Genomic DNA, 27,780 nt, shown 5'->3' with positions numbered 1-27,780 from the left:
CGTGAAAGTGCTCTGGTCTCTCTTTGAAAAGAAGATAAATCAGCCTTCTCTTGAGCACGTTTCCCTCCACCTCCTGCCCCGGCTCTCTCCTCCGGTTCGTAATCTTGTGTATCTCCCTACCTCCATTTCCCCACCTCCTGGTTCCTTGCCGGCCTGTCATCATCCGGCTCCTGCCTCCAACAACCACAGCTGCTCTCACAAGTCACAGGAGGATACCACTTAGTGTTCTGACACAGCAGAACCCCCTCCTTCCCTGCGTTTCTGAGACATCACACTCCTGCTGTCTACCTGTATATCTCAGCCCCCTCCTCCCCTGACCCCTGAGGTCGTCCAAGATCTCTCACAGGCCTTGTGCTCTCAAAATTTCCACGTCCAACAAACACGGATGCCTCACAAATCCACATCTTCAGACGTGTTCACCTAACTGCCTTCTGGACTTTTCCACTCATGCTGCAGATTCTGCTCAGTAACAACATGGCCACAACCAAATTATCTTTCTCTTCGACTCACTTATCTATGTCCCTCTTCTCAGTGAATGGATGCCCCACCTGTCCTGTTTCAGGGCAGACCCAGGTCCAGTATGTAATTAAAGATCAATATTTGCGCAGCCTGAAAACGAGCCCTTGAGCCTCCCTTATTCTCCACAGCGAATCACCAAGATCTGGCAATTTTACCTCCTCCTATATCACCGTGCTTCTTTCTGAACTGAGGCTGGCTGCCTCCTACACCTCCTTCGGAAAGCTTCCGGTACCCTCAACTCCGGCAGGCCAGGGATCTTGCCCGCTGTTCCCAGGCCCGGGACTGCTGCCACGGCACGGACCACCACCACGCAATGTCCAGCCGGCCCTGGTGGGTGAGAGCCCACTGCACTGGGCGCTCCATTCCCGTTAAGTCCCCACGGCCCGGCACAAAGGAGCCGCCCGGCAAGCACTAAACGGATGGAGTGAAGGAACGGAAGAGTAATAATGAGTGAAAAGGCCACGGAGGGCAAACGCCGCGAAGCCAAGCGCGCACGCGGCCGCGGAGAGAAGGCCGCCGAGCAGCGCTGCGGTGTGCGACCAGGGCGCCCTGAGAAGCCCCAGGCGGCCCCGCCCCCGCCTCACGCGGGCGCTCCTCGCAACCAATGGGAACTGTCCCCGGGCCGCCTCTGCAGACGCTCCCGGCCCGCGCGCGGCTTCTCAGCCAATAGGAGCAGCCGGCGTCGCCCTCGCGGCAGGGCGGGACGGGGCGGGGCGCCGGGGTCCCGGGACAGCTCAGGCGCGGCGCTTTCCCGACGTAGTGTTCCGGTGAGTGTCGTCTCGGCTCCCGCTCAGCCCAACCGACGGACGATGGGGACTCCGGGCGCCCGGCGCGGCCTGGAGTGGTTGCTGGGCTTCTACTTCCTCTCCCACATCCCCATCACCCTGCTCATGGACCTGCAGGGGGTGCTGCCACGCGATCTCTACCCCGTCGAGGTGAGAGCGCCTTCGGTCCCGGTCGCCGAGGTTGGGATCCCTCGTCGCAGCGGTTGCCCCGGAGTCCCCATCACGTCCCCCTCCTCGGGCCTCGCCCACTCAGGGTTCCCTCCCACTTTCCTTGGGTTCCGCCGGCGCTCTTAGCTCGACATCTTGGGCTTTTCTTTGTTTCTCCCGGCGGCTTCTCCCAGGCTTCCGGGGGGAAACACCTTGCCCCCTTTGAAGACAGTTCTCTCTCTCTCTTTTTTTTTAAAGACACCCATACCCCAGCTCTAGTCAGTTGTCCGTATTTGAGGGAAAGGGTCTGGATGAATGGGCTTCCCAGGTTGGCTCAGTGGGTAAAGAATCCGCCTGCCGGTGCAAGAAATGCAGGAGACATGGGTTTGGTTCCTGGGTCGGGAAGGTCCTCTGGAGGAGGAAATGGCAATCCACTCCAGTATTCTCGCCTGGAAAATCTCATGGACAGGGGAACTTGGTGGGCTATAGTCGCTAAGAGTCCGACGCCACTGGGCGCACACACACACAGTGGATGAACCAGTGTCTAAATTACATGTGGAATTGGTTTTAAAGTTGTATTTCTGGGAGGACTTTAAAAATACCGACTAACCTAAAGAAATATCGTGCACGTAGAGTTAGATGCGTCTATAAAGAAATTGGCAGAGAATGTCTTGATTTCAAGATTAGGATCCTGCAACTTCAAAATCTCTGAAGTAAATTAAGGAGACCTTGCAAATAGGGCCTTTTTAAAAATTGTGTTTGAATAGGAACGATCATCTGAGTAGAAATACAGGCAAATGCCCCATTTCCTGGTTGTTGGAGAACACTCTTTAAACTTTAAATGCTTTTGATTTTTTCAGATTAATTTTCATGTCTGGACCCTATAACCTACTATCATGGAATTCCAGTCCTCAGTTCTACCCTTCTCCAGTTTGTCAGCAGAACTATAGGCAAGCCTGACTTGTCTACCTAAAGATTTGATTTTGCCTCTGTTTCTCCTTAAATGCTTTTTCTCTGCAAAGCAGGGATTCTTAACCTGAGGCCCATGAACCCCTCATGGGGTATGCGGAATTGTGTGTGCCCTGTGCTTTCCATAGTTTCCATCAACTTTTTCAGGGGTCTGACCCTTCTAAAAAGATTAAGAGTCACTGCTCAACAATATACCCCCACTCCATAGTCTGGTTTGTTTCTAGCCCCAAGCGTAACTAGGAAGATCTCTGACCTTCCTTTTCCTGGGAAAAGTGTAGGCTGTGTGTGGCAAGACTTCATTGGACTGAAGTCTGGGGATTTGGTTCTTCCAAGAACCTCTTGAGCACCTTGGGCAAGTCAGGGCTCTTCAACTGTTAAGAAAGAGAGAGTTGAGTTAAATCACAAGCTCAAACATATACAAGGTATATTAGTTTCCACTTGCTTCTGCAGCAAGTTACAAAAATAAAGTGGCTTAAAACAACACGAATTTGTTCTCTTTCAGTTTGGGAGGTCAGAAGTTTGAAATGAGTCTTGCAGGCCTGATTCCTTCTGAAAGTCCTGGTGGAAGATCTGTTCCTGGCCTCTTCCAGTTTCTGGTGGCTGCAGGTGTTCTTGGCTCGTGGCCACATCACATCAATCTCTGCCTCTGTCTTTGCTTTGTTTTCTTTAGTTCAATCTCCCTCTGCCTGACGTTTATAAGAACACTTGTCACTACATTTAGGGCTCACCAGATAACCAGGATAGTCTTTCCATTTCATGATCCTGAACTTTAACCACATCTGCAAAGTCACTTTTGCCAAATGGGGTTACATTCATACATGCTAGTATGATTAAGATTATTCGGCCTACTGCCTAGGCCCAGGTGGTACATGATCTTGGCCAACAGAACTCAGGCAGATTGCCTGTTTATGGTCTCACATGTTATGAGTCCCTTTACTCCTGGCCAGTTACATTACTCCAGGTAGCCAGCCTTTCTGGACCGAAAAGCTGTTAGTTTCTCCTCTCTCTCTTTTTTAAATTGGATGTGGACTGTTTTTGAAGTCTTTATTGAGTTTGTTACGGTACTGCTCCTGTTGCATAGATTCGGTTTTTTGGCCTCGAGGCATGTGAGGTCTTGGCTCCCTGACCAGGGTTCAAACCCACATCCCCTGCATTGAAAGGCGAGGTCTTAACCACTGGACTGTGCCAGGGAAATCCCTTCCTTATCTTTTATGAATGTGCCATTCCTACAAGTCCTTGCTCACAAAATACAATTAAAATTTGTTCAAAATCATAAAGATCCCATTTAAACTTACATATTTGATTTGGTAAAGTTTTCTTAGCTTTATTTTTTTCAGTTGACTTATTGTCAAAGGTCAAGGGTCAAAGCAGGCCACATCGGACCAGAAAAACTCTTGTGTCTCTATCTCTGATGCTATTTAAAGGCCTTAGCTGTACTGGGGTATCTTGGCTTTGAAGGCCTGTGTCTGTAATCACCTTTGTTGCTTTGGGGTGGGCAATGATGGGTGTGTTGTTTCCATATGGGAAAATAGTAATAACAAAAGCCTTGAGTTATTGTCAGATTCTCCTTGAAAAAAAAGCCAAATTTTAACATCTGTTGTGTTTTTTCCTCCCTAAAGAGAAGAAATTTCCTCCTCGAACTAAAAAGCTTGTAGAGATCACATAATGGTTAGACTGAAATTTGCAAATATCTTTCTTGGTTTGAACCAGATCAACTCTTGGGGAAAAACTCTGTGAAACAGTAAGAATTCAGTTTGGATTAAGACATGGAGAGGATGGAAGCATTTTGTGATATCATTTGCATCTGGGTAGCATTGGAGACAGAGAAGGTGATGGCATCCCACTCCAGTACTCTTGCCTGGAAAATCCTATGGACAGAGGAGCGTGGTAGGCTGCAGTCCATGGGGTCACCAAGAGTTGGACATGGCTGAGTGACTTCACTTTCACTTTTCACTTTCATGCATTGGAGAAGGAAATGGTAACCTACTCCAGTGTTCTTGCCTGGAGAATCCCAGGGACGGGGGAGCCCGGTGGGCTGCTGTCTATGGGGTCGCACAGAGTCGGACACGACTGAAGCAACTTAGCAGCAGCAGCAGCAGCAGCATTGGAAAAGGAAATGGCAACCCACTCCAATGTTCTTGCCTGGAGAATCCCAGGGACGGGAGAGCCCGGTGGGCTGCTGTCTATGGAGTCGCACAGAGTCAGACATGACTGAAGTGACTTAGCAGCAACAGCAGCAGCATTGCTTCTATTAAAATAAGGAAAAACAGGTGAGCATCTAGGCCTGAAATCAGCCTGTGTGCTCATTCTAAGTTTAGAGGAGTGCAAGACCGTTCAGTAGCAGCTCTGGTCTAGAAATCCATGTGCGTAGGCCAGGTGAATATTTTAATGGATAACAGTGGTAAGTTGAGTCAAGCGTGAGTCAGCTATAAATGGAAACAGTTTTATTACCTTTTTGGGGAATAATCAATGACTAGTTGCATGCTGAGATTTAGTAAGATTAAACTGAACTCCCAAGTCCTTATTAATTATATTCAAGTAATCTTGGCATTTACTGTGTGCTAGCCATTGTTCTAGTCAAGGCTATGGTTTTTCCAGTGGTCATGTATGGATGTGAGAGTTGGACTGTGAAGAAGGCTGAGTGCTGAAGAATTGATGCTTTTGAACTGTGGTGTTGGAGAAGACTCTTGAGAGTCCCTTGGACTGCAAGGAGATCCAACCAGTCCATTCTGAAGGAGATCAGCCCTGGGATTTCTTTGGAAGGAATGATACTAAAGCTGAAGCTCCAGTACTTTGGCCACCTCATGCGAAAAGTTGACTCATTGGAAAAGACTCTGATGCTGGGAGGGATTGGGGGCAGGAGGAGAGGGGGACGACCGAGGATGAGATGGCTGGATGGCATCACTGACTCGATGGACGTGAGTCTGAGTGAACTCCGGGAGATGGTGATGGACAGAGAGGCCTGGCGTGCTGCGATTCATGGGGTCTCAAAGAGTAGAACACGACTGAGTGACTGAACTGAACTGAACTGAGCCATTGTTCTAGGACTATAAGTATTAACTGCTTTTATCTTACCAACAATGAGGTAGGTACTATAATTAGGTAACCAGCTTAGTGAGATTTAAGTGCTTTGCTCAGGCACTCTGCCTCCAGGTACCATGCTTTTCACTCTGCTTGGGGGTTAAGGGTCTTGATCCTCCAAACAGTTGAAAATCCACTTAAAACTTACAGTCAGCCCTTGGTACTCACGCTCCTCCCTATCCTGATTCACCAGCTACTGACTGACCATGTAGCATTTACCGTTGAAAAAAATCCTTGTACATGTGGACCTGCACAACTCAAACCCATGTTGTTCAAGGGTCAACTGTATTTTAAATTTTGCTATTATCATTCTGAACCTCTTAGAAATGACAAATTTCTTGTACAAATCTGCTTGGATTTATGAAATAAGTGGATCTATGAATGAATACTAATTAAGTAGAAGGTGAAGTTCAAATGAATCAGAATGCCTTTAAATTTTGTTGTAAATCTTTTAAAATAGGTCTGTCCCTCCAATTTTTTTTTTAAGTAAATCTAGAAAGCAAAAGAGGATCTTAAAAAACATTTACTCCAAGTTGCTTGTTTTACAGATGAGAAAAGAGAGTCCAGGAGAGATGCAGGGATTTAACCTTGATGAATATTTTCTACCACATTACTATCCTGAAAAGTGCTTAGAAAGAAGCTAAGGATATTTCCATAAATTTAAGTTTCAAGTCAAATACAAATTCAAGATCACTTGGTCAATAAATTGGCTATCTAGCTGAGGCCCTTCTGTCATTAATTATACTAAGTGTGTGTGCCTGGATAAATATCGAGGAACAAATGCTTAAAGGTCACTCCCAGCAAAGAGGCCTCTTATTTCACAATAGTGAGTCTTTAGATTAAAAATTAACAGGAAAAGTATCTTTGGATTTTCCATTGTAAGCCAGATTCCTAGCTTGGAAGTTGTCTTATAATATCAAGGCGCCATCTCCAGGAGGTTGAATGCCACAGACCTTCGGTAGTCTCTCTGGGGAGAGCCCTAGGCTTTGGGCTAGGAGCACAAAAGGGGCAACCTCAGACCCCCTTGCTTCCTCCCCCTGCCTCCACCACCCCCCGGCAACATGGATCTGCCTCTTTCGTTTTGGCAGTGTTATCACGAAGGTGGGGCCTATGCTAGCACTGAGGCCACTCACAAAGCTATACAGTCTGTTTCTCTACAAATACCCTACTGATCTCTCAAAAAAAATCAAAAAAAACTTTTAAACTAGGGGAGTTAAGAATGAAGAGGAATTTGAGATTTGGGGATCATTTAAATTGTCTAAAACTGCATCTTCACAGAGGTTAGATTTACCTTCTTTCCATTCACCCCCCTACCCCACCCCACCCCCCAAAAAATCATTTCTGTACTTGAGGAAATCTGGCCCTTGGAGGTTGGTGTGCAGTTGCTGTTGTGAAAAGACAAACCTCAGGATGGTTTTTATATCATTTCTTTATAAAGAAGGATACTGTTGGCCAATACACCCCGTTGTGTGTTCAGCAAACTAAGCCTACTAAGTGCCACTCAGTGTTGCTCTTGACAGGCAACACCTGGATATATGTTATCACAGATAAATTCTGGGCAGCACACAGGGGCTGGAAGAGCTGAGAAAAGCTGCTGGTGAAGGTACATTTGAGGTAGAGCTTGTGTGTGTGTGCTGAGTCACTTCAATTGTGTCCGACTCCCATGGACTGGAGTCCACCAGGCTCCTCTGTCTGTGGAATTCCCCAGGCAAGAATACTGGAGTATGCTGCCGTTTCCTACTCAGGAGATCTTCCTGGCCCAGGGAGTGAACCGTGCCTCTTACATCTCCTGCACTGGCAGGTGGGTTCTTTACCACTAGTGCCTCCTGGGGGAGCTTGTGAGTTTTAATTAAACGACCGTCTAGGCTGCACCACTGAAGCCAGCCCTGAGTGCTGCTGGCCCACCAGCTGTGAGTCTGCTGCCCAGGGGGCTGGGTGATGAGAGGCACGTCCAGAGGATTGGAGCTGCGGAAGCCAGTCCTGCCAGGTGGCTGTACTCCCCATATTCCTCGTCTTTTCCCAGCTGAGAAACCTGCAGCAGTGGTATATCAAGGAGTTCAAAGACCCTCTGCTCCAGAACCCCCCGGTGTGGTTCAAGTCCTTCCTGTTCTGCGAGCTTGTGTTTCAGCTGCCTTTCTTTCCCATCGCAGCATATGCCTTCTTCAAAGGTGAGTAAATGGAGAAATCCCATTTTTGCTCTGGGACCAGGTCTCAGAAATCTTTGGGGAAAGCTCCACCAAGGAAGGGGAGTGGTCTCTGGAGGATGTGTGCGGGTGACACAGGAGTGGGAACGGTCAGGATCGATCTTGTGAAGGGACGCCAGTGTGGCTCAGGATAGTGTCTAGGGTCAGTGCGGCTGCAGGACTGCCTCAGTCAACTGGAAATCTCGCACACATGCCACCTGAGGCTACTTTACAGACTGAACTTCTTCCCTTTTACTGTTTTCCTAGCGTTTTTTGTTTTGGCTTTTATTTTTCTGCTTTGGGTAGTATCATACTGGCTTGCAAGCAGTAGCAGCAACTTATCCCTAAGTGGCCTGACTTCTCACTTAAAGATTATTCTTCCAGTGTCCCCATATGACTATTGTTTATAAAAAGGTGGCCATAACCAGTGTTCATTGTAAATAAACTTATATAGGTTATTTCCCACTGGAGCCCTCAAATCCATGTCTTAGCAGATTCTGTTGATTCTTCTCATCCATATGTACTTACTTAGCAGAGAGATGCTGCTGGCAGAGCTGCGCTGCTCCCCACCCACTGTATTTGAGGGCAGCTGGGTTTACCTTGCGATGGCCATTTTACTGCCCTAGAGCTTCTCTGAATTCCGACTCCACCTGTGTTCCTTGGCGGTCAGTGCTAGGGCTGCAGCTGTCACATAGGGACTGCACGTTGGACGCTATTATATCACATCCAGTTTCCATCTGTTTCCACTTGGAAAAGGAGGTAGAATGACTGAACTGAAGGGAGCAGGGCGGAGGGTGTGGCGGGCTCCCGGGAGCCATGAGCACGTCTCACCCAGCTCTTTCTCCCCTCGCTGACCTCAGGAGGCTGCAAGTGGATCCGCACCCCTGCCATCATCTACTCGGTTCACACCATGACAACTCTGATTCCCATCCTCTCCACGGTGCTGCTCGACGATTTCTCCAAAGCCAGTCATTTCAGAGGACAAGGACCTAAGACTTTCCAGGAACGACTATTCCTGCTATCTGTCTATATCCCCTACTTTCTCATCCCTCTTATACTTCTGCTTTTCATGGTGCGGAACCCCTACTACAAGTCTGAGGAGAAAAGAAAGAAAAAATGAAAGAAATGCCCCCAGGGGAGAGGTGACCACTGGGCAGTTTCCTGTTGGACCCAGTACCAGGAACAGTGCTCAGAACCCATGTTTTCAGTAGACTCTGAACCATACCAGCAGCAACACACAAGAGCAAGACCCTGGCAGGAGGCACACCAAACCCTCACCTCCCAAGGGCTTTGACACAGACTGACTGATAACCTGAGGACAGGCAGGGGGGTGTGGGCTAGGTGATAGGAAGTGGTGCCAGACGTCTCCTCGGTGTGTCCCCAGGTGCCACTGCAGGATTACTCAAAGCAGGACCAGACCAGAAATTAGATGAGCTTCCAAGAAACAGGGCCTGCTTGGCATGTTCGTGGGTCATTCGACTCACATATATATGTGACTAGAACTATGACTCATGAGTCTCTACAGAATATCACTGACGGGCAAAACTGTTTGAAATTACACCTCTCTAATATTCATTAAAAATGGTTTCCTTGCCCCTACCCCTAGGTAGGCGTGAAATATTCTGTAAGAGGTTATAAATTTAGTTTTAAGATTCAACCTTGGCATGACTTTCAGTTGGAAATGGGTCAAACTGGAAGGTATATTGTTTCTGTCCTAAAACCGGTCATCCCAAGAGAAGAGAATTTTTAAAGTCTCCTTGTTCATTCTCTTTCTAAACCTTAGTCTTCCGTCCAGTGTGTGCAGATAAGGGCTCTTTATTTGGTATCCTAATAGCTTTAAGTTCATACTCGAGGCCGACTCAGAAAGACGAGAAAGCACAGGAAAAACGGTAGATGCTGGTCCTGGTTAGTTCTCCCTTCTTGCCTATTTTGCTTACAAGCCCTAATGATCTGATTTGGGGGAATATCATCTGACTTGTGTGTCTGGTCAAAATAAAGGTAGCTGCTGACCACTGCTTGGTTTTGTTTTGTGGACTAAGGGCTAGAGAGTCCAGGGTTCTTACAACAGGTTAATAAATGTATACTTCAAGGGCACGGAAAAGAGGTAGATCAAGCCATTTGAAAATAATAATTTATTGCTTTTCCTTCCAAAGCTTTGTGAATTTACAAAAAAAAAAAAAGTTGACAGGCTGCTCAGTTCAGACTGAGAATGCAAGAGGTGAGAACCTGGACCACGGTGGCCACTGGCTGTTCACCTGCAGATAAGCACTGACATCTGAAACCAACTCCCCCAGGTTTGTTACTGCCTTCAGAGATGCTGCAGTTCTTCACACAGCTTCTCACATGACACGTTTGGGTCACTGGTCAAGTCATGGAATGATAGAGGTTTTTTTGGTTTGGGGGTTGTGGGGGTTTTTTCCTTTTTTTTTGCCCTCCTGCTAGAAAATGAAATTTTCAGTTCATTTCTGAAAAATAAATTGGTCAATAAACTCATTTTGTTCAGCTTCTACTTTACACAAAGCTTCATATTCAACCCGATACCTGAAAAACAAAATTGTTAGAAGCTCTCAAAATGGATGAAATAAACCATGAACTTAATTCTTCCAGAGAAGAACAGAAGCGACTTAGATGATTCCAAGAAACGGTGTGAGTTCAAAATGAAATTAGTGAGGGCAAGAGAGGGAGAAATGAGGCAAAGCTCTGCCTAGGGCTACCCCTGAGAAGTCTGCAGCCCTGAGTAGCTCCCTTGCAGAGAGCCAGCCAGCTCCAGACACTCAAGTGTGTATGTCCTCAAACTATGAGAGGCTGTCTGACATTAACAAACTTTCTTCCCATCAAATTAATTTTATTTTTAAAATCTTCAAATCAGGATGATAAGACACTATTCCTGGGAGAACAGTGATGAAGAGCAAAGGTAAGAGGTGACCAAGAGGAAAAACAAAATTGCAGTTGAGTAAAGAACTTGCTTTACGACAAAACTTACCTTTCAAGCTGCATTTTCTTTTCTGCTATTAGTGCCTGAAGTTGCTGCTGTTGGGCTTCTCTCTGTTTTGCTATAGATTTGAGCAAGTTCCGAGCACCAATGGCCTAGAAAAACATGATATTGCCAAAGAAGGTCATGACTTCCTTAAAGTCCTCAACTGTAGAAGGAACCATGGGGCTATGGAGTGGGGAAAGGTCGAGCTTCAGGGTTTTAGGAGTAAGTCAGAAGAAGGCTTAACTTGATCCCAAAGGGCCTGGTGAGAACGGAGCGGCAGCTCAGCATCTGCAGACCTAGGGATCTGTTGGGCCTGGCACACAGTGGCCCATCTGGTGTACCATTCAGCCTTGTGTCCTTTGCTAAGTCATCTATACTCTGTACGCCTTCATTTCTTCATTTATAAAATGAGGGTAAGTCCAGTTCAGTTACTCAGTCGTAAATGAGGGAAAACCATCTATCATATTCATCATATCTCAGTGATGATGTGAAGACTGAAGGAAACAGTATACTGGCAGATAAGAGTTCAATAGTGGGTTAACTGGACCAGGAATTTTTAAAATTGCAATATAATTGACATATATTAGTTTCAGGTATACAACATAATCATTCAATATTTGCACAGGCATTCTTATTTAAAAAGAACCCCCCATCACCTAGCCCTCCCCACCAAAATAAATAAGAGGGGACTTCCTTGATGGTCCAGTAGTTAAGAATCTGCCTGCCAATGCAGGGGACATGGGTTCCGTTCCTGCTGCGAGAAGGTCCCACAGGCAACAGGGCAACTAAGGCTGCGCGCTGCAACTATTGCCACAGCCCCTGAGCCTGCACACCCGAGAGCCCGTGCTCTGCAATAAGAGAAGCGCTGCAGTGAGAAGCTGTACACCACAGCAAAGAGCGGCCCTGGCTCGCCACAACTAGAAAGCCCACACAGCAGCAACAAAGACTCAGCACAGCCAAAAATCATCTTTTTTTAAGAACCAGATTAAAAAACAAGGTGGGGGTGCAGAAGGATGAGAGACTAGTGAACCAGGCCAAAAGTTAGACAAAATACTTGCTAATCTTACCTTCATCTTTTCATTTTCTGCTTCCTTTGCAAGTTGATCAACAAGCTCAATTAAGCCACCAACTATTTTCTGAAACTGGCCAATTTCTTTTGTGGAAAGAAGAACAAAAACAAATGTTTTATTTTTCAGCCTTAGCACTCTGCTTCAGCATTTCCTTGTGGCGAGAGGGCAGGGCTAACCACCTCTTCTAATTTGTGTGAAAAGCCATTTGGTGTCTGACAGCCTTGATCTGAACCTAGAGAAGGGTGGCCGTGAGCCCAGAGCTGGGTTGGGGTGTATTTGGATCTTGAGTCCCCATTGAATCAGCCAGAAGCTGTAGCTCAGGCTCTGAGGCTCCTGATGGGCGCACCTTCGGGATGGACCGCATCCTGCTGTCCTAGGAATGACAGGAAGCACAAAGGACTGACCTCACGAAAGGACCGCCTCAGGATATGAACGCTGCCTCTGGCAAGCCGCAGGTAAGACACTAGATTTGACCTGATGGGGCCTGGGGGCTTTCCACTTGTGACCAGAGCTAATAAAAAGCTCAAAGCATTTAAGGAGTTAATCTCATGTGTTCTTTTCAGTGTCCCTGGGTACAGTGGAACCCGTGTTACCGAGGAGTAAACTAAGACCGAGAGGGTAGGACAACATGCACAGAGCGTTCAGAAGACGTGTGAGAGGACCCACTACCTTCCGCCAGTCAAGCTCTCTCCAGACCCTATGGACTCCCCAGAAGGCTCAGATACAGGCTACATCTGCTCTATATTTGCTGCTACTGGGCTTGTTTGGCTGCTGGGACAGGAAACATCCTGGCTATCACTAGCTTAAAAAAAAAAAAATGACTTCACTGAGTCTTTCAAACTGCCTCTCCAAACTCCAGGTGATCAACTCTCACTCCAAACAATGGAAAGTCTGCCACTGAGAACACTATTTCTCCCAAGAAATCAAATCCTAACTCCGTTTCCCACCCCCAAGTCATGGTTCTGAAGTTGAAGGTTCCTGGGATGGCCTGCCTAAACAAACATCCTCCTGTCTCCACAACAGTGTTTGATTGGTGCTCTGGGACTGAGAGCATCGGAGGGCACACAGACAAGGTGGGTGGCACATGGGAATTCAGGAGGGCCAGGTTCAACCTCCTGGGAGACAGCAGCTCCATTCGGGCAGGGCCCAGAGCTGCAGTCGGGGTGGGGACAAGACACACAGCTGCGTGGCACCATGTCCCCCCAGACGACACTCACTGTCCACAAAGTCCTTGCACTCTTCCTTGAGCTCTATGGTCTGCTGGGTCACCTCTGGGTCCAACACCCGCAGCCTGTTCAGCTCATCAAAGTGCAGCCCTGCTTCAGCCAGGATGTCCTTGGCCATGGCTGTAAAGAAACCAGCCCCAGTCCCCAGTCACTCCCCAGCCCTTCAAGGAGAAGCCAGCCCCACTCCTGGTCCCGGACACCAAGGCCAAAAGCCCAGATGTTCCAAAGGCTCCCCCTTCCCTCTGCCTCCGCCTCTCTGAGCCTCACCTGTTTGCCTTCCAGCTTCCCCAGAGAAGAGAGTTTCTCTGACAGGGTCAGCCAGGGAGAGGTGTGTCATAGGAGCAAGGGTCAGGAAAGAATAAAGTCCAGTTGCTTGTCACAGGCATCGTTCATTCAACACACATTCCTGGAGTGCCAACTACATGCCAGCACTGCTAGGTGCTGGGGATAAAGATGCGCGCAACATGGTGCCTGCCCTGGAGGAGCACAGAGTGTAGCTGGAGGGAGACAGACACGGACACTGCAGAGTTACACTGTGTTAAGTGCTTTCGCAGAAGTATCACTAAAGAGCTGGAGGAAAAGAGAACAGTTAACTCGGGGTGAGGGAGTGATGTGTGAACTAAGCTGGGAGCCATAAGCATACTTCTTTATCCCCAGTTATGTACCCAAAAGGACATAAAAGAGCTTTTCAAATACAGTGCTGGAACATGAAAGAAGTAAAAGAGAAAATTGGAGTGAATTAAAAATTAGGGTTAAAAATAAACACAGGAAAAAAAAAAAAAAAACACAAGAAGCCAGGGGTAAGAATATTACCCATAATGTATGCCACAGGCACATCTGCCTCAACTGGGACCCAAAGCTGGGTCAGTCTCTTTCTAGCGGAAAACACAAAAAGGAGTGAAATATCAGCGAGAACATGCCAAGTAAGGAGGTCAGGGAAAGGCATTCCAAGCAGAGAAAACAGCCTGGACAGGAGCACAAAGCCATTGGAAGGGCCTATTCCTGACTAGAAGTTGAAAGGACAGAGGATGGAGAGGGAAAGCCGGGTGGAGCCAGATCAGAAACACCCTGTGGGCCAAACTAAGGAGTTTGGCTTTTTTTTCTGTAGACTAGAACCAGCAAAGGTATCTTCTCCCTTCCCAGGCCACCTCGCATTCCTGGTCCAAAGGATGCCTCAATTCTGGGAAGGAAACACTGAAAACTCACCCTCATTCTGGCTTAAACACACACACAAAATAAAAATAAGAGAGCACATGCCCTGTCTTAAAAAGGGAGGCAATGCTACCGAGGTCTAGCTCTTGGCTGCTAAACCAACTTGGAAACCCCCGGTGTTCCAAAGGCTACCACAGTCTGGCCCTGCACCAGTCCTTCCCTCTCATCTCTCCCAGCTTCCCCTGTTTCCCTTCCCGATACGTTAGAGAAGTTCTGTTCTGAATGGGGTGATTCTGGGAGCAACTTGCCAGGGTAGGTATACCACAGAAAGAGCAATGGTTAAAAAGAATCAAGTTCCACTGTTGCCAGAACTGACTTTCAAGAGGACCAGAAATCCAGATTTACGTATGCAATCTGACTTTTAAAGATCAGTATCTCCTTTAATTCAAAAATTTAAGTAAAAAAAAAAAACACACCCAAAACCCACATCCAAGATTGTGTGGGCCAACTAATGCATGTCTAGCTGTGTATGGCCCAGGGCCTTTGGTCTCACTGCAGTCCATTCAAGTAAGTCAGCTAGCATCTTCCTTTTGAGACACTTTAATCATCCAGAGTTCCCTTGTAATTGGGCTTTTTAAAAAGATCTGTCTTCCTATTTGTTCTATTTACACATATAGTCTAAGTCAAGGGCCCCCAACCTCCGGGATCTAATGCCTGATGATCTGAGGTGGAGCTGATGTAATAATAGAAATAAAGTGCACAATGAATGTAATGCACTTGAATCATCCCCAAATCATCACACCCCCGCCCCCCCGCCTCTGCCCCCTGACCATGGGAAAACTGTCTTCCATGAATCTGGTCCCTGGTGCCTAAAAGGTTGAAGACTGCTTGTCTAAGCATTTAGCACCTACCAGGTGAGTGGTAAAGAATCCACCTGCCAATGCAGGAAACACAGGTTCAGTCCCTGGCTTGGGAAGATCCCCTTGAGGAGGAAATGGCAACCCACTCCAGTATTCTTGCCTAGAAAATTCCATGGACAGAGGAGCCTGATGGGCTACAGTCCAGGGGCCGCAAAAGAGTCAGACACAACTGAGCACACACACAAGCAACTAACCAGACAAACTGCTTCAAATAACCAGAGGGCACAAAGATCTGCTTCAATTTGCACTCCCTTCCCAGAGAGCTTGCATTTATTCACAAACATCTACTGTCCCGGGGATAGAGTAGTGAAGAAAATGCTTCAGTGCTTTAAGTTCCCGACCTCTGGACAGGAAGTAAACAAATAATCACAAATTATGATAAAAGTATGAGGAAAAGCACATGGTGCTACATGACGCTGTAGCAGAAGGATAAAATTCATGTGGACCCAAAATTACTCCCCAAAGCTGCAAACGAAAGTCTTCTGAAAAAGTGACACGCTGAGAACTAAAGGCTGTCCAGAAGTTTGTCAAGTGAAGGGAGGAGGAGGTATTCTAGGCAGGAGGAAAAGCACGTGTGAAGATGCTGAGGCTATGAGAAATGGAACCTGTAACAAGAGCCAAGAGGCTAGTGTGGCTGAAAGGCTGAGCAAGGGAGAAAGAGAAACGGGATGAGGTGAGATGGGAAGGCTAGGTAGGGCTGGATGGCAGAGGGCTCTGAAAGCTGCAGTTAGGAGCCTGGATTTTCTCATATGCATTTAAAGGACAGCCAGTGGATTCTCATCAGAGTGGCATAGTCAGATATGCCGTTTAGAGAGATCACTAAGACCCAGGATAGAGAATGGGTTGGAGGAAGAAAGAGGAGGGAGGTACAACTATCTTGCTCATTGCTGTTACCCTAGCATCTAATATGATGCCTACACAGAAACTGGCACTCAGCAAATGTATGTGGTATGAATGACTGTGAAAACAGAGCAGGCTATTTCAGTAACCAAGGCTAGGAGCTGAAGAAAAGTATTCCGATTTGAAATGTTTTGTAAGTCGAGTTGATAGGACTTAGCAAAGGATGACTGAGGCAGGGGTTTGGGGAGGAGTGAAAGAGAGTCAGGCAAGATTCCCGCGTACCTGGCCTGAACCAGTTGCACGGCTGGAAGGGACAGTTGAATGAGAAGGGCCAGACCGGAGAAGAAGCGGAAAGGGTTCAAAGCCAACTACCGGATTCTCTCCCAACTCCCACCACACGCGCATCTGAGGAACACCGGGCACAAGAGCCGCACTGAGCTCCACGAAGATGAGAGTGGTGACGCGTTCTCCTCCAAACCCACCCCCGGGGTCTCCCCGGAACCACGCTGGGCGCTCCGAACAGGCTCCACCCATGGGGTGTGGGTAAAATTAGGAAGACTTGGGTGTGGAGCTCGTGTCTTCACTACATAAACTCCTTGAACTTAATCTGAGCCGCGGTTTCCTCCTAAGATAGTTGCGAGCAGCAGCGCGTAAAGCTCCAGGCCCTAGCCGGGGGTAAAACCGCTCCCAGAGCCTGGCGGAATTACCACGTTTCTTTCGCCCCGGGATTGCTTTTCCTCGGGGCACGGGCCTGTTAGGCTCATCTCACCCCGGGCCTGCCCCAAGCCCGCCAACCCGGGGTCACGGCCTACCTGTTCACCCAGCAGCGACAGCGCCGGCGACCCAGGCTAACGTCGGAAGTCAGCGCCTCTCTCCAGTCTGCTACCGCCGACACCCTGCCCAGCAGCCTCAACCGCTGCCACGGCGACAGAACCTGTTTACTTCTAACGTCACTTCCCGACCCCGGAAGCACTTAGGCCCATCAAGCCCGCAGGGCCTGCTGGGAAACAGAGGCCTGAGAGGAAGGAGAACTGCCTACGAGACCCAGAGCCTTTGCGCCGGAAAGGCTGCCGGAAGTAGCTCTGCTCTCAGCGCAAAATACTCTCAGGGGCCCCTCCCTCCGCCCTGATTGGGTGCTGGGCCTGCCCTGCCTTCTGGTCTCAGGCTCCCGCCGGCTTGGGGCGGAGTCCTCGGGTGGAGGATGCGAGTTTCGGCCCGGGATTGCTGGAGCTCGAGCGGCCACAGTTCGGGGGCGGCACGGTGTCGACTTGCAATCCAGCTGAGAGGAGAGGCGCCACCGGGGAGGGTGAGAGCCGAGCCGACCCATGCCCTAGGGGAAGGGATGGTTGGGTCCTGGGTTGAGCAAAGAGAGCCCCACGCGGTCTTGGGGAAAAGGCGTGGGACGGCGAAAGGGGGGTGGGGGTGGAGAGCTCAAATCCTCCCCTGGGGATGCGTGTCAGAACCGGTCTCTGTTTCTCAATAGTGAGGAGGGGTACGAGTTGGGAAAGACTCTACACTGGCATGGAGAGGTTGGGTCTGGATAAATTTACCCACACCTTTTGGATGTAGCAATAGAATTACACTTTGGATTTTCTGCTAGATCCGCCCTCTCTGACCAAGATCGGCTCCTTCCCTCGCCATCCCTGGTGTGACGAATTTCTGGGACCTTTCCTTAGGACCCCACCTTCTAACACCGCCGTGATTGTTTGCCCTTTATTCCGCTTAGGTTCCCATTCGCTTTGCCTAGTGTGACACAGATAGGCCCCTAGCATCCCCAAATACCCACACACAAAGTCCGGAAGGAAGAGCTCGGAGGCTTTCAGTGGAAACTTCATTTTCACTGGAATTACCTTCTGGGGCGTCACCTGCCACAGGATTCCTGGAACCTATTGGCCTGGGCGGAATCTGAGCAACTGGAATCTCAGCTGACGTCATCCAGGGGCTCAAAGCAATTGCTTTGTTGGAAAAGAGTAGATTAGTTTGGATTTGTCTTCCTTTGTTGGCAGCCGCCTAACCTTTGGTGAGCTCCTTTTCTTTGATCTTGGGGAAATTGGGGCTAGACACAAAATGCATAGAGAACTTGTTAAAACCTGTTAAGGGGTGGATTTATTCCTTCCGGGTGGGCAGTTTGGTAAAGTAATCTCATACCATTCAAGCTTACTTACTGACTGGGCAGTCTGCTGGGGCGGGGCGCTCATCTCATCCATACTGGACAAACCACCAAAGGAGTTCAATATTTCATACAGCACCTGTCCTGGCCTTTCCTTGGACATTCTTCCCAGGATGGTCAGTCATTCAGTCATGTCCAACTCTTTGCAACCGCATGGGCTGTAGCCCCCCAGACTCCTCTGTCCATGGGATTTCCCGGGGCAAGAATACTGGAGCGGGTTGCCATTTCCTTCTCCAGGGGATGATCCCGACCCAGGGATCGAACCTGCATTTCCTGTGTTTGCAGAAGGAAATGGCAACCCACTCCAGTACTCTTGCCGTGAAAATCCCATGGACACAGGAGCTTGGTGCAGGCTACTATCCATGGGGTCACAAAGAGTCGGGCACAACTGAGCGACTTCACTTTCACTTCACTCTTTACCACTGGCGCCACCGGGGACATACTTAAATCTTTTCGGGGACAATTTCAGTCTAACAGATTGACGAACACTTACAAATGTGCATGGCATTGTCTTAAGCACAGTTTGGAGAGTGGAGTAGTAAATGTGGGAAAACCAGTGCCCTTCTTCTGGGTTACACTTAGAGGAGATAATGACGTAAAATTCAGCATGCTATGATGATGGAGTGAGGTCATTTCACTTTTTTTTTTGACTCCCATTACCAGCACTGTAGTCCAAGCCTTCATCGTCTCTTGCCTAGACTTCTGGTCTTCACACTTGCTCTCTTGCATTCATAGAGTCCACTCTCTACACAGTAGCCAGGGTGATCTTAGATCATACCACTTCCCTGCTCTAAACCCTACAGTCGATCTTCATTGCAATTAATATAAAATCCAAACTCTTCAATATGATCTGCCGCTGCCTTCCCTGACTTCACATCCAGCCATCTTCCCCCTTCTTTCTTTGCACCAGCCACCTTGGCCTTATTTCTGCTTCTAAAACTTGCGTCTGACCAAGGAACTTTGCACCTCCTCTTCCATCTGTCTGGAATGCTCTTAAGAGCTTAGCTGGAATGTCACCTTCCCAAAGAGCCTTACCCTGGCTCCCCATCTAAATGAGTCCCTCTTCCTAGTCACTCACTTTATTAAGTACGTTTTTCACTTCTGAAATTGCCTCCTTATTTTTTCATTTTCTTGTTGTATGTGTCTTCCCACTATGAGGTTAGCTTCACGGGACTGACTCTTTTGTTCTCATCTGTATCCCCAGCACCTGGCACAAAGCAGGGACACGATAAATACTCTTATTATTTTTATTCTTGTTAATGAACAAGAATATTCACATTTTTTTGAATTCCTGAAGTCAAGGACAGTATCATTTCATCTCTTCCTGCTTAACTTGGTAGGCACTCAATATTGTTTTATTGACAAGTGAGTTAAATGAGGTGATGACATATATGCGAATAGTACCTGGAACAGAGTAAACATGCAAAGAATGTTGGCTTTTTGTTTTCTCTCAGTGCATGAATTCTAGCAATTCTTTAGATAGAATGTAGAATCTAGATCACAAGGGGTGGTCTGACTATGTCTTCCTCTGCTTCCTTGCTTCTCTGTCCTGTAAACTCCTGTCAGTGTTTCAGTTTCCAAATCACCTAATTGTTCTTAGACTGATCATCTGGTTCTTTTTCCCCATTCTTGTTGGGCGGGAAGAGAGGAGGAGATAGGGCTGGGTCCCCTCTCAGGAAAAAAGAAGCAAAAATAGCCATCCTGTAGTTGTTCTAGCCTGAAAAATGGTGACAATTTCAGGAACTCAGGGCAGGGCTGATGCCAAAAAAGAGGAAGGTCAGGAAACCTCAGTGGGAACCCGGATACCTCTGCCAGGAACACTGGCCAGCTCCCTCCAGCCTGGCTCAATCTGTGTTCTTCTGAAGTTGCTGTTACTTGCCTTCGTGAAGTCAGACTCTGGGTGGTGCTCAAAGGAAGCACTGGTGCAGGCTGCCCCGAGCCTGGAGTCATTAGAAAGGAAGTGCATCCTGTCCCTCGGACTCCTGGGAAACTCCTAGGCTGGCTAGATTCCCAGTAGGTTTGGCTGGAAATCTTGGATCCTGGGAACCTCGAGAGGCAAACAGCTGGAGTCTAACTGGTGGATCCCCGGGGTGAGGACTTCTGCTCTGCCTAGTCTATTCCTGGAGCTATCTCTGATTAGCTTCAAGAGTTTGCTTGACCTCTTTGTCACCCAGAGGTGGGCCGAGTCTCAGGGAGACTGATGAGGTAACCAGCCCTGGGTTCTGGAAAACTGTGCTCTCAGACCTGGTAACTGGTACCATGAAGAGCATCAGCAATGTCTTTTTTGTCGTTGCCTAAGGCTCAGCTTGTCAGGGAGTCTTGGGCTCAGAAGGAGAGAATGACTGGATGGTCAGTGTTTGTCTTCCTGTCCCCTCCCAGCTGCGGGCTCTCCTCCACTGATTCCTGTCTTCTCTCCCATGTCCTGCTCACAGCGCTGAGAGTATGAGGCTCTGGCCTCCACTGGCCACTCACTCGTGACCCTTCCACCACGGCGGAGCCTTCCAAGCCAACCTCCTGCCGTGTGGTGATCTACTTGCAGCGGGAGATGTCAGGGGATACCTGTCTGTGCCCAGCCTCGGGGGCCAAGCCCAAGCTCAGCGGCTTCAAGGGAGGAGGCCTGGGCAACAAATACGTCCAGCTCAATGTGGGCGGTTCCCTGTACTACACCACTGTGCGGGCACTAACCCGGCACGACACCATGCTCAAGGCCATGTTCAGTGGGCGCATGGAGGTGCTGACCGACAAAGAAGGTGAGGTGCGGGGGCTTGTTGGGCGGGGTGGGGGTGGGAGGTGGGAGAAGGAAGTGACCTCAGAGCACGGCCTAAGCCTGGCAGATCTGGAATCTAGATTCATTTTTCTTCTTCATCTAGTACAGGACTCCTTCACCTGGAGTTCTTGTGCAGCTTCAGAATTCTCTGAAACTGTATGTGAAATGTTGTGTGTGTACATATTTTTCAGGGAGAAGAGCTGTACTTTTTAAATGTTCACACAGGACTAGATTCTCATAAGAACCATCACCAGACTGCCTGAGCAGTGGGCAGAAAGTAGGCAGGGCTGGGTGGTTTCTTTGTTGCCAGGAGGTGGGCCTGGAGGGCCTGTGTCTTCTTGGTTTCAGGGAGGAGGGGTGAAGAGCAGCCATGGCCTCAGAGCCAGAGGTTCCTCCTGTTACCCTGTGCTGTGGGCTCTGTGCTCATCATCACCTGCCACCAGGCTCGCCAGGTGGCTTTTGCCTGCTGTCTGCCCTGAGGTACCTGGAGACAAACAGTAACCCTCGGGGGCCTGTCTGAATTCCTAGGCTGGATCCTCATAGACCGATGTGGAAAGCACTTTGGCACCATTCTGAATTACCTCCGAGACGACACAATCATTCTCCCTCAGAACCGGCAAGAGATCAAGGAATTGATGGCTGAAGCGAAATATTACCTCATTCAGGGGCTGGTGAACATGTGCCAGTCTGCCCTGCAGGTGCGGAGGCAGAGGCAGGGCGGGTTGATGAGGTCGGGGTTGGCTCCCTCCTTCAGGGACATAGGGTGCAGTTCCTGGAAGGCCATATGGCACGTATGAGATGAGTCCAAACCTAGTTAGACACACGATGTTGCCCAGGCCAAGCAAGCTGGCAAAGTGAGTGAAAGTCGCTCAGTTGTGTCTGATTCTTTGCGACCCCATGGACTGTATAGTCCATGGAATTCTCCAGGTCAGAATCCTGGAGTGGGTAGCCTTTCCCTTCTCCAGGGGATCTTCCCAACTCAGGGATCAAACCCAGGTCTCCCACATTGCAGGCAGACTCTTTACCAGCTGAGCCACAAGGGAAGCCCCAGCAAGCTGGCAGCCAGTCAGTTTATAAGGTGACAGACTCAGGTGGAGTGCCTAGATCCTGCTTCTAGTTTATATGCCTGGGCATCTAGAGTTTAGATTTCTGGAAGTGGGGGTCTGCTTGCCAGTTGGCAGTTTCTTCTGCCAGGGGCCTCCTGTCTCTATCTGATGCCTCAACAAGCAGGGGGTAGCCATGGCAGAGGGGCTCTGACAGCTCCTGGGAAAAGCCTAGCAAACAGAAGATCTGGAAGAAAAAGATTGTTTGCTGTTTGTCACCCAGGACAAGAAGGACTCCTACCAGCCTGTGTGCAACATCCCCATTATCACTTCCCTGAAGGAAGAGGAAAGGCTCATTGAATCCTCCACCAAGGTAGGCTGGGACCTCCAAGGGGTCGCCAAGGGTGGCAGGCTGGGGGTGCCAGGTCCTTGGCCCTCACCCTCTCTCCCCTCACAGCCCGTTGTGAAGCTGCTGTACAACAGGAGCAACAACAAGTATTCCTACACCAGGTAGGGGGGCACCCTGGCAAGGGTGGGGGATGGTGCCCAGGAAAGGGCTGAGGAAGCAGCTGGAAGGGTTGAGTGGACAAACTGGGCAGCAGACTCAAGGGAAGCCACCTGCGCACCTGGCACAGTTGGCATGAGTCAGGGTTTTGGGAGAAGAGAGCAGAAGGGGAATCAGAGCCGAGGCATTTGGAACTCAGTGCAGGGCCCTGGCCAGGATGGAGACAAGACTGAACATGAACATGTAACTGAACATGTGTCATGTCTGGCAGCGGGCCAGGGGTTTTCCCCACATTCTCTTACAGGGCTGGGAGGCCAAGAGGCTGGAACTCCTCTTGAGACAGCCCTTGTTCTTTGCATCTGGGCCAGTGGCCTCTCCTCGTCCCCCAGTGTCCTCTCAACAGGCCATAGCTAGGTACAGGCAGGAGGCTGCAGGCCCTCAGTGATTCCCTGGGGCAGGCATATTGCCAGGGTCACCCCTGCAGCAAGGGAAGGAGGCTGACTGCCGTCTTAACAGGAGGACCTGTTGAGACGGCAGTCAGCCTCCTCCTTTTTGGGCCTGCTGAGAGGAGGCTCTCCCTCAGCTCTCTCTGTTGTAACTTAAGTTCAACTTACCTCCTTCCCCTCAGAGGCTCCCAGATTCACAGGGGACCCCATGACCCTTTCTCACCGTCCCTCTGGCGTCCTGACTTTCCCTCATTTTGTGAGCACGATGGGAGAGGAGAGGGCAGGGGAGAGCCCAGCCTGCACCACCCCTGTGCTGGGATCTCACTCCCAGGCCGGTGGGCTCTCACCGGTTTTTCAGCAACTCTGATGACCACCTGCTGAAAAACATTGAGCTGTTCGACAAGCTCTCCCTGCGCTTCAACGGTCGCGTGCTCTTCATCAAGGATGTCATTGGCGATGAGATCTGCTGCTGGTCCTTCTACGGGCAGGGTCGGAAGCTGGCAGAGGTGTGCTGCACCTCCATCGTGTACGCCACCGAAAAGAAGCAGACCAAGGTACGGGGCTCCCGCCTGCCTGCGTGCAGCTGACCCTTTCCCTGCCCGGCGCACATCCTGCTGTGTTTCCCACATTCACCGCAGTGGTGTTGCTCAGGACAAAAGCCAAGGCAGGGAGTTTAGGGAATGCACAGAATTCTGCTCTGGTCAGCTGAGAGGCAGGGCTGTTGACCAGCGGGGGTAACTGGAGTTGGCCCAATTCAAATCAGAATTCTGGTCCGATAAGACATTTGGATAAGACATTTAGACCTTCTGGGCCTCAGTTTCCTCATTTGAAGATCTGAGAATGAAAGTATGAATTTAACAGAACTGTTATGAAAATGAGACAGTTCTGAGGAGAAGCAGTGCAGGGCAATAGAAATAGCTCAGACCTCTAGCCCTTGCTGGTTGGGCATTCCTGGTCAGTCAGCTTGCCTCTGCCATGACAACAAACTGCCAGGCACAAGGGATTTGATAGGAGATAATAAATTCAATTTTTATAATCTGTAAAATGGAGACTAGGGCTGTTAGAAATTTAATTCTACATACATATACACACACATATATATATACATATATTCTATATATATATACACACATATATATATAAATATATAAAGATCTTTGGGCTTCCCAGATGGCACCAGTGGCAATGCAGGAGACACAAGTGATGCAAGTCCGATCCCTGGGTTGGGAAGATCCCCTGGAGGAGGAAATGGCAACCCACTCCAATATTCTTGCCTAGAGAATCCCATGGACACAGGAGCCTGGTGGGCTGCAGCCACGGGGTCGCAAAGAATCGGACATGACTGAGCGCACCTGCACAACAAACCCAGCTAACTCTCCCCAGGCTGCCAGCAGACGGTGCCTCCTTGGAGAACAGTTGTCCCCCAGTGTTTAGGAGACGACAGACTGCTAGGGTGGAAGGGCGGCTTGTCTCGGGGGAGAGCTGTGTGCATGTGAAGGGCTCAAAGCAAGTAGGTTTTTTTGTTTTCTGTGTGCCCAGCTCTCTGCTCAACACTTTACAATCTTCATATAACATTCACAACAGTCTCTGAGGTCAGTGTTAACATTTGGAAACTTACACACCACAAAGTTAAGTCTGAGACCCCACAGCTAGTAAGTGGGGGAGCTGTGTTTGTACCTAGGCCTGACCACAGAGCTAAGGCCCTGACCTCTCCACATACTAGTCCACTGGTCTGGGATTGGGTGGGGCAGGGTACTAGTCTTCTGCATCGTTATGTCCATAGAATACATCTCCTCATGCGTCCTTCAGAGGAGAAGACCTCCGCCCACCCTCACAAGACAGAAAGTCATGTCTCTTGAGAGACTTCTGGAGGCCTCATGGAGTTAGCAGGGCCAAGGGCCCTGACATGCTGTGCCCTCTTTGGGATGAAACTTCATGCTGTTCTCTCGTCCCAGGTGGAATTCCCAGAGGCCCGAATCTATGAGGAGACACTCAACGTCTTACTCTATGAGACCCCCCGAGTCCCTGACAACTCCCTCTTGGAGGCCACAAGCCGGAACCGCAGCCAGGCTTCCCCCAGTGAAGACGAGGAAAGCTTGGAACTGCGGGACCGTGTCCGCCGCATCCACGTCAAGCGCTACAGCACTTACGATGACCGGCAGCTCGGCCACCAATCCTCCCATCGTGACTGACGAGACCCTCCTGGAGTCAGGGCATGGGACACCCCATCGCCCCTCTTGTGGAGCCCCGCCCCCTCGGCAACCCCACTCTGCTGCTGGCTGGGTCTCTGCCCCAGCACCCAGAGGCACGACAGGACCTGCCTGGGAGGTCAGAGGGCCTGAGCAGCAGAGGGCTCATGTTTCTCTGCCCGGCTCCCTAAGCACTTCAGGAGGACTGGCCCGTTTGCTCAGCCCCTCCCTTTCTGCCCCTGGGCTGAATGGACTGACCCATCCACCTCCCACTAGGAGCATTCCCCTCTGCCCTTGGCTGAGCGCACCTTTGCTCTGCTGAAGGCTACTTTAGGCCTCAGGGGAGGCCCACGGGGACCCGGTCTCTCTGAGGAAGGTGGCTTCTGGTGCTGTGGAGGCCCAGTTTCTCACAGGAGGTGGGGCTCCTTTTTTCCTAAGCACAGGCTTGCTGAGTTACATTTTTAACAAATAATCTAGGAAATGACTAGTTTTTAGTTTTAGTTGAATAATGAGGGGACTGGGTATTTCTGCTACCCGTCCAGGGTTCCAAGATCCGTGGTAAAGCAGAACCCTTGGCCCTTTTGATACCTTTGGGATCTGTTTCTTTAAAGCACTTTGTACTTTTATTCAGGAGATTTGTAATCTGCCCTGACCCACATCATCTTCTGATCTAATTAATTCCCCTTTCCCTGTAGAGTCAATCTAAGGGAGGGGAAAGAAGCAATAAAAAAACTGACCAGCTCTAGCTTTGCCACAGTGGCCAAGCAGCCAACCCAAAGAGCACTGACGGGGTGAGTTTGTGTAAGTTAGGACCTGTGGTCCTAATAACACCCCTATAAGAAAGGATAGTTTACCCCCCACATCTTCACAGAGTCACATATGCACTGACTCTTAGGGTCTTACATGACTGTTCTCTTTTGATTCTCTTGTCGTTGGCTCTGAGGCAAGCTGTCCTCACTGTAAGCCCAGAGGGCCGTTGCGGTGGCGGGGGGCAGGAGCTGCAGCAGGAAGGCTGGAGCCCATGGGCCCCACACCCACCTGCCCATCATCCAAGGACAGCAAACACAGAGCCCTGCATTCCCCGGGGCCCCGCTGAGGTGGTTATGCTTGGTCATCCATCCCCCCGCCCCCATCCATGCTCTTGGTTTTGGGGATGGTGGTTCTGCCCAGTGGTGAGTCCCTGAACACAGGACGATGTGTGTAGCCTAAGAGCCTTGAAAGTGTTCTTCGTTTCTTTCTTTTTTTTTTTTTTTCTTCGTTTCTTTCTTGTTGGGTAAATTTGGCTCTAGAGATGCCGCACCCTTGGGTAAGGATGCAAGTTCCTCTTCATGGCTTCAGTTTTCATTCCCTTCTGTTTGGCTTGGCCCACGGGCAGCTGCTTATCTGAATTCTTTTCTAAAGGAATGCCACCAGGAGGGAGCTGTTCAGCCAACCTAACAAACCAGCATTGCACTCAGCAGTACCCACTCAGTCAGGAAAGGACATAGCTGATAAGTTCATGTCTCTTGACTACTATGACTATAGCTAAGTGGCTGCTTATAGTTGAGCCTATGGGCAAATGCCAGGCCAGGGTTAGTAGACACAAAGACCTGTACTAGGGCAGGAGAAAGGTGACTCTAGTCAGGCATTTTATGTTAGTCATATTCTTGAATGCATAAAGACTTTCAGGTGAGGCACCTTGATGGTCAGCTATGAACGGTTCTTCAAGCCTTCACTGGAGTAACAAGATGAAGACAAATCCATTTCTTTGGCCAGATTCCAACTCTGGGTTTCCCACAGCGACTGGAATGCTTCTGCTTGAGGCCACCAGTCTGTTTCCTCAGCTGCCTTCCCGAAGCCCTTTAATACTCAAAGTCCCAGCTCCCCACTGAGGTATTTTAATGCTTGTCCCTTAACCTCCCCAGAGTCCTTGGGCCTCTCTTCACTGCTGGGACTTTGAGATCCTCAGCTGTCTCAGTGGTGAGCAGTCTTTTCTTTCTGAGACAGCACAACAGTCTGGGACTCTGGGCACTTATCTCCTCCAGTTGAAAATATCTCTTTGGTTTTAAAATACTAACATTGAACTCACTGAAGTAATCTTAGCTTTTAAAATCAGACTGTGTTGTAAGGGTTTGGGGAATTTTGAGTTTCCCAGCCCCATTCAGAAAACAGCTCTTGGCTGTGTGAATTTTTCAATTTTGAGCAGCCCTGGGGAATGTACACAAAAAGTGTGGATGAAGAAACCTTGTCAGTTTCTAAGAAAACTGGAAGCCTGCTGTTAACCACATGGCCCAGCATTATTAGGTTCTGATCTCTTACCTGACCAGGGTCTGCTGAAGGATGGCACAGGTCCTGGCATGAAAGAACTTCTTTTATCATGTAACTACAATTCTCTGTTGTTCAGCATAGGTGATGGAAACAAACACTAATTTCTAATAAAACTGTGTTACACTGCAGTGGTTCAGAGCCGTGCTTACAGGGAGTAGAGCTTGGTCACTCACTGCTGTGTGGACATAATTCATGTATTTCTGTTCACCACCTGACCTTACATTCTCGCTGGGGCCTATGCCCCATTGCACTCAGTTGCCCTGCAACCCAGGCTCCCCCTGGTGGAGGATTAGTGAAAGTCGGTCAGTCATGTCTGACTTTTTACGACCCCAAGACTATAAAGCCCATGGAATTCTCCAGGCCAGAATACTGGAGTGGGTAGCCTTTCCCTTCTCCAGGGGATCTTCCCAACCCAGGGATTGAACCCAGGTCTCCCGTATAGCAGGTGGATTCTTTACCAGCTGAGCCACAAGGGAAGCCCAAG

General features: G+C 49.3%; 3 protein-coding genes and 1 long non-coding RNA gene across 5 annotated transcripts; 2 read left to right on the top strand and 2 right to left on the bottom strand.

The window, feature by feature from the left end:
• The first annotated feature begins 1,243 nt into the window (after window positions 1-1,243).
• TMEM97 (transmembrane protein 97) lies at window positions 1,244-9,698 on the top strand. The gene is made up of 3 exons (XM_040243947.1): window positions 1,244-1,454; window positions 7,525-7,669; window positions 8,545-9,698. Exons 1-3 carry the CDS (start codon window positions 1,329-1,331, stop codon window positions 8,802-8,804), a joined length of 531 nt encoding a protein of 176 aa, XP_040099881.1. The 5' UTR covers window positions 1,244-1,328; the 3' UTR covers window positions 8,805-9,698.
• A 99-nt stretch (window positions 9,699-9,797) lies between these two features.
• IFT20 (intraflagellar transport 20) lies at window positions 9,798-16,873 on the bottom strand. 2 transcript variants are annotated; one of them, XM_040243948.1, is made up of 6 exons: window positions 16,682-16,813; window positions 13,225-13,454; window positions 12,949-13,077; window positions 11,729-11,814; window positions 10,668-10,771; window positions 9,798-10,225 (listed from the first exon to the last, which is right to left on the bottom strand). In XM_040243948.1, exons 2-6 carry the CDS (start codon window positions 13,292-13,294, stop codon window positions 10,144-10,146), a joined length of 471 nt encoding a protein of 156 aa, XP_040099882.1. In that variant the 5' UTR covers window positions 13,295-13,454; window positions 16,682-16,813; the 3' UTR covers window positions 9,798-10,143. The 2 variants fall into 2 exon arrangements, with proteins under 2 accessions (XP_040099882.1, XP_040099883.1); XM_040243949.1 differs by lacking the exon at window positions 13,225-13,454 and having other exon boundaries at window positions 9,799-10,225; window positions 16,682-16,873.
• A 173-nt stretch (window positions 16,874-17,046) lies between these two features.
• TNFAIP1 (TNF alpha induced protein 1) lies at window positions 17,047-27,485 on the top strand. The gene is made up of 7 exons (XM_040243946.1): window positions 17,047-17,175; window positions 20,472-20,789; window positions 21,335-21,504; window positions 22,133-22,222; window positions 22,307-22,359; window positions 23,159-23,354; window positions 24,756-27,485. The coding sequence occupies exons 2-7, from the start codon at window positions 20,585-20,587 to the stop codon at window positions 24,990-24,992; spliced, it is 951 nt and encodes a 316-aa protein (XP_040099880.1). The 5' UTR covers window positions 17,047-17,175; window positions 20,472-20,584; the 3' UTR covers window positions 24,993-27,485.
• On the bottom strand, window positions 19,273-21,733 carry LOC120866307. Its single transcript, XR_005721629.1, has 2 exons — window positions 21,463-21,733; window positions 19,273-19,443 (listed from the first exon to the last, which is right to left on the bottom strand). It is a non-coding gene; the product is annotated as an uncharacterized LOC120866307 (long non-coding RNA).
• Window positions 27,486-27,780: the final 295 nt, after the last annotated feature.

Source organism: Oryx dammah, unplaced genomic scaffold (assembly GCF_014754425.2).
Source record: "Oryx dammah isolate SB20612 unplaced genomic scaffold, SCBI_Odam_1.1 HiC_scaffold_8, whole genome shotgun sequence".
NCBI lineage: Eukaryota > Metazoa > Chordata > Mammalia > Artiodactyla > Bovidae > Oryx > Oryx dammah.
This window is presented reverse-complemented; position numbering and strand designations above follow the sequence as displayed.

Bases quoted from the DNA above. Each gene is read 5' to 3' on its own strand.
- TMEM97 (XM_040243947.1), top strand. From the start codon at position 1,329: ATGGGGACTCCGGGCGCCCGGCGCGGCCTGGAGTGGTTGCTGGGCTTC. The intron at 1,455-7,524 runs GTGAGAGCGCCT...GTCTTTTCCCAG, and splicing joins GCGATCTCTACCCCGTCGAG to CTGAGAAACCTGCAGCAGTG. The intron at 7,670-8,544 runs GTGAGTAAATGG...CGCTGACCTCAG, and splicing joins AGCATATGCCTTCTTCAAAG to GAGGCTGCAAGTGGATCCGC.
- IFT20 (XM_040243948.1), bottom strand. From the start codon at position 13,294: ATGACACACCTCTCCCTGGCTGACCCTGTCAGAGAAACTCTCTTCTCT. The intron at 13,078-13,224 runs GTGAGGCTCAGA...GTTTCTTTACAG, and splicing joins GGAAGCTGGAAGGCAAACAG to CCATGGCCAAGGACATCCTG. The intron at 11,815-12,948 runs GTGAGTGTCGTC...TTTCCACAAAAG, and splicing joins GTGCAAGGACTTTGTGGACA to AAATTGGCCAGTTTCAGAAA.
- TNFAIP1 (XM_040243946.1), top strand. From the start codon at position 20,585: ATGTCAGGGGATACCTGTCTGTGCCCAGCCTCGGGGGCCAAGCCCAAG. The intron at 22,223-22,306 runs GTAGGCTGGGAC...CTCCCCTCACAG, and splicing joins TCATTGAATCCTCCACCAAG to CCCGTTGTGAAGCTGCTGTA. The intron at 22,360-23,158 runs GTAGGGGGGCAC...CCGGTTTTTCAG, and splicing joins AACAAGTATTCCTACACCAG to CAACTCTGATGACCACCTGC.